The following is a 9659-nucleotide window of genomic DNA, read 5'->3' on the forward strand; positions in this document are numbered from 1 at the left end:
CTAGTTGTATCCTGAGAACGCGTCCATGAATGTAAAGAGCTTGTGTCCTGCCATGGAATCCACCAGCTGAACTATTTTTGGCAGGGGGAAACTGTCTTTCGGGCAAGCCTTGTTCAGGTCTGTGAAGTCTACACACATCCTCCACTTCCCATTCGCCTTCTTTACCAGGACAATGTTGGCTAGCTAGTCTGGATAATAGACCTCATGAATGAAGTCTACTACCAACAATTTGTTTACCTCGTTTATGATTGCCTTATTTCTTTCAAGAGCAAAGACTCATCGCCTCTACTGGACGGGCTTCTTCTCAAGATCTACATTCAGTTAGTGTTGGATGACCTCAGTTGCTATGCTTGGCATATCCTTGTGACTCCATGCAAAAACGTCCAAGTTTCCCTTAAGGAATTAGACTAGTTTCTTCTTCATCTTTTCGCTCAAAGTAGTCCCCATCGTTGTAATCTTCGCTGATTCCCTATCTACCAGCTCCACGGTTTCCAAGGCTTCCACTTTTTCTTCATCTTTCTCCTCAATCATCCAAGTATGGTTCTCCATTGCAACTAATACTACTTGGTAGCATTCCCTAGCCAGCACTTGATCTCCTTCGACTTCACCTATGCCATTCTCTATTGGGAACTTTACCTTCAAGCAATAGATGGATGTGATTGCCTTCCAGCGGTTAAGTGTAAGCCTTCCAATTATCACGTTGTACAAGGAAGGATAGTTTACCATTAAGAAATCAAGCTGACGAGTCAACCGTCGGGGGTAAGATCCCACAGTGACCGTCAATGTCACTATGCCTTTAGGATACACCCTACCTCCACTGAAGCTGATGAGGGGGGACTCAAAAGGCCGCAATATTTCAGGATCTACCTTTAGCTGTTGGAAAGTAGAGAGGTAGATAATGTCCACAGAGCTACCGTTGTCGATGAGGATCCTCCTTGTGTTAAACCCCTCTATCATGAGCATTATGACCAGGGGGTTGTCATGCGGCTACTTCACACCTCTAGCAACTTCTTCTGAAAATAGGATGCCCTTGTTAGTCCTTCTTTGCTTCAAGGGTGGTATCCTGTGGATGCTGTTTACCTGCCTCTATTGTGACTTCTTAAGGGATCTAAAAGACCCATCTATGGATGGTCCTCCTATGACCGTCTTGATTTCTCCTATCACACTCTGAGGACGATTGAACGTGTTGTTCTCATCCATCGGAACAGCTTTGTGCTTATCCTTGTTATCACTTCTGGATCTGCTAGAGTCCCTCTTCTTCACAAATTTCTACAGCTTACTTTTCCGAATGAGCTCTTCTATCTACTACTTTAGGTCTCTGCAATCTTCTATGTAATGGTCGTGATCCTTGTGGAAAAGGCAGTACTTCTTCTTGTCATGCACATTAGGTGATGAGTGCAACGACTTTGGCCATTTGAGATAATGCTCGTCCTTAATCTACGTTAAAATTCTGTCAACGGGCATAATTAAAGGGGTAAATTTTACCATCCGAGGGGTTTTATTGTCCTTTTGCTTGTTCCCATCAGTGCCCTAACTATCTCTCCTTTCTCTTTTTCGTCCCCTCTGGTCTTCTCCCTTTCCTTCCTTCTCCCTGGGCTTCTTTTCGTCCCTTATTGTTGCTAGGGCATCTTCGACGTTCACATACTTCTGCGTTTTCAAGAGCATTTCTGTCATTGTCAGAGGAGGGCTTTTCGCAAGTGCGACCACGAACTCTCTGGACTTTAATTCAGCTTTGAAGGTCATCAGCTGCACTTTGTCATCTGCCTCATCTACCTCTAAGATTTCTTTGGTGAAACGCTTCACATATGACCTAGAGTCTCCTTCTCCCCTTACCTGATGGTGATCAGGTGGTTTGCCAGCCTTTTCGAGCGCTGTCCACTAACAAAATGACATAAAAAGGAATTGTCCAATTGTTTGAAGTTGTTGGTGGATGACGTTGGTAGCTTAGTTAACCACTCCCGTGTTGCTCCTTTGAGAGTGGTGGGGAAGGAATGGCACAGTATCTCGTTAATGGGCTATTGAAGACCCAGAGTTGTCTTGAAGGTGTTGAGGTGGTCCAGAGGGTCTTTAAGACCATCGAACGGCTCGAGTTGTGGGAGACGAAACTTTGAAGGCATTGGGCATTCTAGGACCATTATTGTAAAGGGTGAGTTCGTCCTCCTGACTATCCTGTCTAAGCTCTGATCTGTTTTCTTCCCTTATTGCACTTCTCATCTCATCCGTTTCCCTTCTCATTTCCCTAAAGAGGTCTGAGTTCGCTCCCTCAAGAGCAGTTGGTCGTCAGTGGTTATTTCTTCTTTGGTTGTCTACATTGTCATTTTGGTTGGTCCCAAAATGATTATCTTCTTGCTGAAGCTGCAACCTCATCTCCTGGTTCTGTCTCGTAAGCTCCTCCATGTTGGCTGGTGAGTGTTTGGATTTGCAGGGCTAATGTTGCAGAATCTTGTGGCGTGTTGGACTCTATTTGGACTCTAGAGTTGAATGGAACTAGGCTCTCGAACCAAAGTATGACATTTGCCGATCTTACAAACGACGCCAAACTGATGATGCTGAGATTGTCAGTCTAGTAAGTCTGTCTAGATAGGTTAGTGTGCGCGACCGCGACCCCGACCCGCCAATTTTTTCTCAAACTGGGCCTAACCCGCACGAACAGGTGGGATCGTGATGCTCAAAATGAACGAATTCACTATAAAATGTACTCTCCCCTAGATCGAGGGTTTTACATGGAGTCACCACTTATTTAATTTAAATGGAAAAAATAAGAAAACCTTCAATATAAAAAATGCTTCTGTTGTATTAATATATATGACAATTTACATCAATTGTGTAACAAAAATTTACAATGCTTTTTGTCCTAGATACAATTTAAGAAAAATAAATTACATTGCTTTATTTCCTAGTTACATTCTAAAAAATGTGAAATTGCATATACAATAGCATAGTCTAGACCCCTTGATCTTAGTTCGAAAACTAATTTACGAGATGAGAAAGGATTCAGCACCCGTCTCCCCCGGTAAAACCGGTCTCCTAGGTTAAGATGGCCAACATCATGTCATGTCAAACAAATACAAACAATATATCATACAAACATGTTAATTTGCAAGAATTGTAAGCAAATATGTGTTTTGAAGGTAATGGCATGTTCATCCAAGAAATCAATGTAAACAAAGAATTCCTAGCCTAGACATGTTCATCTAAGTATGTGAAAAAAAGAAAAACAAAATTGTCATGTTATTTGTCATCAACATAATTGCAAAGAGAAAAAAAATAAAAAATAAAACATTTAAACAATTTTGATCATCCAAGCAATTATGAAAAGAAGTAAAGGAAAATCCCTTAGACATGTTCATCCAGAGAAAATCAAAATACTTAGACATGTATGTTCAAGCATTTAGCAAAGTAAAACAACTACCTAGACATGTTCATCTAAGTATTCAAGAGAAAGTTGTGTTTTAGCCTAGAAGTGTTCATCTAAGCATTCAAGAGAAAATTTGTGTATTAGCCTAGAAGTGTTCATCTAAGCATTTAAAAGGAATATCAATGAGACATATGGGCATGTTCATCCAAGCATATCATGAAAGAAACAAATAATGACTTGTTAAACATTTATTCAGGCATGTGTAGAAAGTTAAGAACATAATTAACTACTTACCAACATAGAACATAAATTAAAAGGGGAAAGTGATCACTTAAAGGGCTAGGGAGAAAGCAAGGAAGTACTCAACTACAACCAAAGTAAGAACAATGGTTGCACAATAGCTTTTCTTTTTGCTTTCTCATTAGCTCTCTAGAGGGAATTCGGAGTCCTGAAAATGGAAGAGGTCTTCTCTATTTATAGGGAAAGGGATGGCTTAGTTTTAAAGCTAAGTTATTAGCTTTCTTCTGAAGCTAACGAAGGAGATAAACTTGTTTAAATGAGCTGGAACAGATTTGGTGTTGATCTCCATGTGAATTTTGAATGGAAGTTGAAGATGATGCTGAACTTGTGTTAGCTTTTGCAACTGTTTGGTATTTTGGCTCTAACTTTCTGTTCAAAATTCCAATTGATTCAAAATTGATTTTTTTGGAAAGGAAATTCAATTCTCTACAACTTTTCCAGAAATAGAGAAAACCAATTTTCAACGTTTTCCAGGCTAAAAATGCGAATTAAGTTGCCACAGAAAATAGTAACGTTTTTTTGAGTGTTTTTCTGTTTTTTTAATTTTTTCAAAGAATGTATCTGTTTTCCTATCCAACTTGTTTTTCAAAAACTTTCTTCTGAAGCTAAGGGAGGGAATAAGCCTATTAGATAAGCTTGATCAGATTGGGTGTTGATCCTCATTTGAAATTTTGAAAGAAAATTGAAGATAATGCTGAATTTGTGTTATCTTCTGCACTTGTTTCGTATTTTGGCCATAACTTTCTTCTCAAAATTCCAATTGATTCGGGATTGGTGTTTTTTTGAAAGGATATTTAATTCTCTACAACTTTTCCAGAAATAGAGAAAATCAAATTTCAACTTTTTCCAAGCCAAAAATGCGATTCAAGTTTCTGCTGAAGATAATAACGTTTTTTGAGCATTTTTCTTCTTCTTTTTTTTTTTCTTCTTTTTTTCTTTTTTTTTTATTTAAATTTTCATGGATCATATCTTTCTCTCTCCAAATTGTTTTTCAAAAGAGCTGATAAGATGCCATAAGGGAAAACATTTTTTATTTAAAAATAAATAAATAAATAAAATGAAATCCAATCAAAATTCACACTTAATTAATTTTAAATTAATTATTGTTGAAACTAATCAAAATTAAGTGTTTAAGATAGGACGTGATTGGGCCCATCGTGTAGGTTAGCCATGATCATTGAAAATTGATTGTATGATAACTTTTGATCAGGTGGTCCGATCAAAACCCATGACATATCATTATGATCGTTAAAGCATCAAGATTTGTTTTGTATCACAAATCTGAAGATCTACCGGTTGGTTAAATGCAAGTTGTAAAATGGGGTGTCAACAGAATGCCCCTCATTGATAGAGCTTTGAAAAGCGAATGTCAATGTAAAAGAAAGACACCTAATTTTGCAACTTGAAATTTAACCGATGTGTGATGAAAAGTTTTGGAAACTTGTTGGTTTCCGAAAAGAATTTTGATCCAAAATGTGTTGGCAATTTTCTTGAAAATTTTGAACCTGTAAATTATTTTTTTTTAAAAACCTTATCGGGCTTTTTTATTTGAAAAGTCTGTTGGGTTCTCTTGTAAAGATCTTGGCAAATTCTCTAAAAACTTGTCCGTTTTTTGAAAATTTTTGAACCTGAAATTTGTTGAAAATCTTGTGGAATTTCTTCTTGAAAATTTTGATATTCTTATCGAAATTTGTGTTTGTGAAAACATGCTGGGCATTCTTGGAATGATCTTGTCATGTCTTTTGAAAATTTGATAAAAATCTTGTTGGGTTTTCTTATGAAGATCTTGGCAAATTTTCTAAAAACTTATCTGTTTTTTGAAAATTTTTGAACAAGAAACTTGTTGAAAATCTTGTTGAATTTTCTCTTGAAAATTTTGATATTCTTATCAAAATTTGAGTTTGTGAAAACATGCTGGACAGTCTTGGAATGATCTTGTCATGTCTTTTGGAAATTTGAAAAAAACCTTGTTGGGTTTCTCATGAAGATCTTGGCAAATTTTCCAAAAACTTATCTGTTTTTTGAAAATTTTTGAACCTGAAACTTGTTGAAAATCTTGTTGAATTTTCTCTTGAAAATTTTGATATTCTTATCAAAATTTGTATTTGTGAAAACATGTTGGGCATTCTTGGAATGATCTTGTCATGTCTTTTGGAAATTTGATAAAAACCTTGTTGGGTTTTCTCATGAAGATCTTGGCAAATTTTCTAAAAACTTGTCTGTTTTTAAAAAATTTTTGAACCTGAAACTTGTTGAAAATCTTGTTGAATTTTCTTTGAAAATTTTGATATTCTTATCAAAATTGGTATTTGTGAAAACATGTTGGGCATTCTTGGAATGATCTTGTCATGTCTTTTGGAAATTTGATAAAAACCTTGTTGGGTTTTCTTAAGAAGATCTTGGCAAATTTCTAAAAACTTGTCTGTTTTTGAAAATTTTTGAACTTGAAACTTGTTGAAAATCTTGTTGAATTTTCTTTTGAAAATTTTGATAATCTTATCTAAAATTGGTATTTGTGAAAACATGTTGGGCATTCTGAAAACGTTTTTATGACCTTCAAAAAACTTTGTCAAACCCTAGAGCCTAAGAGGTTAGACAATACTAGTCAACTTCAATGAATGCAAGAGACTCCTTAGTTGAGCCTTGTGTGATGTGGGAGACTTCTTAGTTGACCCATGTGAGATGTGAGACTTCTTAGCTGATTTGGTGATCTGGTCTTGAAGTTGTTATTGAATGCTGGAATGAATGAGAGATTTTTGCTTAATTCCTGCAAAGATGAAAATTTTCCTTTCTCAAGCTTGTTAGAAACCAATTAATTTGAACCAATGCCCCTAGTATAAACATGCTTGCATAGAAAAATAGATGAAAAACTTGCATATGAAAACTAATGGGCCAATGCTCATAATTTAGGCATGCTTAATACAAATAAAAAAAGCAAATGGGCCAATGCCCCTAGTTTAAAGCTATTTGCAAACAACTTTGGGTCATTGTCTTGATTTGGTGCCTATTGTTTACAGAGCCTTTAACAGGTTGCCGACACACCTTTCTTTAAGAGGACAAGGTCAGACATGGTTCAAGTCTGTAGGGAAGACATCTAGTCTAACCAAAAGATGATCATGGCTTCAAACCTTGCATGGCATTTTCAAAATGGACTTGACCATGAAAAAATTTGCTTTGGAAAGAAATTGATTTTCTTCTTGAAAAACCATTTGGTGCATAGTGGTGCCTTTTGAGAAAATTCTTTTCCTTTTCTAAATGATCTTGAGATAATCCTTTCAACAACTATTTTAGCATATCATACTGTTTAAGAATCAAGTCAATCTTTTTGATTAAAAAGGATCAAAGTCATTAAATACATGTAATCAAATTTTCTTCTTCTTTTTAAACATTGTTGGATTAGGTCTTCAAAGACAATCAAAGAAATGAAATGTAGAGATATTTAAGAGTCTTTTTTTTTTTTTTTTGAGAGTGCTTCAAGTTTAGAAGACACTTTTTTTTTTTGTGGGATAGAAACAAAGAGGAGTGCCCCAAATTTGGGAGTCACATTTGTTGGAAACAAATAAAAGGGAGTGCCTTCAATTAGAGAATTCTTTCAAGTTATTTGAGAATTTAAGAAACTGTGTCATGGAGATTACTTGCCAGTGGGGCTTGATAACCTCAAGCATTTTTTCTTTTTAAACCAAGAGAAAATATTGCCAGAGTTAAGGATGCGCCTATGACTAGCAGAACTTCAAGGAGGTCTTTATGCATGGGTTGTAATGTAGGCTAGGTTCAGGTTATGAAAGAAAATGATATAAAAAGGCTCAAAATCCCTTGTAGATATTCCCCTCAAGTGTGCAATACTCAAAAGTTAGGCATTAGAAGGATTTTCTTGTTTCTCCCTTTCTTGGCATTGTGTTGAAATTCTCATCATTCTTGTCATTTGCTCACTGGTCATCATGGATCATTTGTATCGAAGTTATATCATTCTTGTTTGCCTTGTATTTTTCTTAGGCAATCTTTTTTGGGCTTTCAAATTTTCTTCTTTGATTCGAATTTGCGCTGAGGTCTTTGTAGTGATTGAATTCTTCTGAGTTTCTCTTCATTGATCTATTGTATGAATGTTCTTTCTTGCTTGTTTTTCAAACCTCTAAACTTTCATCTTAACAAATCTTTCATCTTTTTTTGGAACTTGTGACTAGGCTGCCTTTTCGGTTCTCCACCTTCTTTGTTCTTCTTTTTTCTGTTTTTTTGAAACCTATGACAAGGTCGCCTTTTTTTTTTTTTTTCTCTTCTTGTGACTAGGCCACCTCTTTGATTTTCGACCAATTGGACTTCTTTTGTTCTTTTTTTTTTTTTTATTCCTCTTTCTTTGATAGCAAATGAATTAATGAATTTTTTGACCTGATCGTGCTTGAAACAGCTGCCTACGTACCTCTTTTAAAAGAAGGATCAAGTCATCCGTAGTTCAATTTATTTATTTATTATTTTTTTTTTTTTTTGTCTTAACTTTTGCTTAGGCCGCCCTTTCGGGTTTTCAACCTAGCAGACACTCTGACACTCAAATTTTTATCTCTCCTTTTACATAAACCGCCTTTTCGGGTTTTCAATCTATCTTTGTTTTTTTGTATCCCTAATTTTTGCCTAGACTATCCTTTTAGGTTTTCAATCTAGAGGGATTTTCTTGTTGTTGCTTCTTGCTTTCTGTCTTGACGAGCTCTTATCTCTTTCCGTATGATGGAATCTCTTAGCTTTCAACTTAACGAACTCTTGTCTTCTCACCTTGATGGAGTATTATCATCTGCATTCTCAAATGTGATCTCCATTGTTTCTTCTAATCTTGATGGACTCTGCTTTCCTTGATGTCTTCATTGAAGCTTTGAGATTGTCCTCCATAGAATAAAATTTGAATATGCACACTCGAATTTTCCCACCCTAGGTTTAGGTTGTTATGGGTTCATGGAAAAAAGGCTAACTGTTTAATAGCTCAAATGGGCTAGCAATGGATAATATTTGTAATGGGTGTCAAGGAATAATGTGGCTAAACCAAAGATAGCCTCCTATCCCTAGTATGGCTTGTTTATAGGCACAGTAACTCGAACTCTTTTAGTAACTTCCTCTTGGAATAAAAATTATGAATGCACAAAAAATGTTTTAACATTTGGATTGAGTGTACATTGTTTGAGAATTTCTAATTGGTGGAATCTCTTTCTGTTGAGATTTTCTAATAACTGGATTTTCTTTGATTGCCTTTTAGGACCTTCTCTTATGTTCTAAGTGATTCAGCAAAGATCCTTACATGAATCAGATGAAATTAATTCTCTCTTGGTGCACATTGATTGGTTGGCCCATTAAGCATTATGATTTGCAAAAGCTTTGCCAAAGGAATTCTCACGTAGTACTAGAGGAAAATAACATTTGAAAATTTTGACCTCTCACACTCTTTCTTTACATGATTTTTGAAAATCCACTAAAGGGCCCAATGCCCCTGGTTGGAAGATTTTTTTTTTTTTTAATGAAAGTTCTCCTTGATTTTATTTTATTATTTTTTCCTTATGAAGAAAAGCATTTTTGTAAATTTTGAAGGATTATCATGAACAAGTCCATTTTGATAGAAATTGTAGGCCTCAGGGAAACCATTTTCAATTGGGCTTTGAAGGGAGTCGGAAATGTCACTAAAGATCCCAATGCTCCTAGTCCAAATTTTTCTTTAATTTTTTTTTTTTAGTTTTTGAATTTTTTTTTTTTTTTTTTTTGCATCAAAAAAAGCATGAATAACAAAATGCATCAAACAAGAAATGAAATTAAGATAAGAGAAAAATGGAAACAAGTAAGGAACGGACAAAGTTTGTAATAATAAAAAGTTCTTGAAAAACCCATTATGGCTTGGCAACTCATGAAGTAGAGTTGGATTGATTGGTAGATGTTGGTGCAGCAATGATTTGTTGGTCCATGAGATCTTGGATAATCCCACCGTTATTGATGCATCGTCAATTTGGGTTCCAGTAGTAATTAGGGTCTT

The 9659-nt window shown here is 35.6% G+C and overlaps 1 protein-coding gene across 1 annotated transcript; it reads right to left on the reverse strand.

The window, feature by feature from the left end:
* Positions 1–402: 402 nt before the first annotated feature.
* Positions 403–963, reverse strand: LOC142632546 (uncharacterized). Its single transcript, XM_075806927.1, has one exon. It carries the CDS (start codon positions 961–963, stop codon positions 403–405), a length of 561 nt encoding a protein of 186 aa, XP_075663042.1.
* Between the last annotated feature and the right edge of the window lie 8696 nt (positions 964–9659).

The sequence above is a fragment of the Castanea sativa genome, chromosome 4 (genome assembly GCF_040712315.1).
Source record: "Castanea sativa cultivar Marrone di Chiusa Pesio chromosome 4, ASM4071231v1".
Lineage (NCBI taxonomy): Eukaryota > Viridiplantae > Streptophyta > Magnoliopsida > Fagales > Fagaceae > Castanea > Castanea sativa.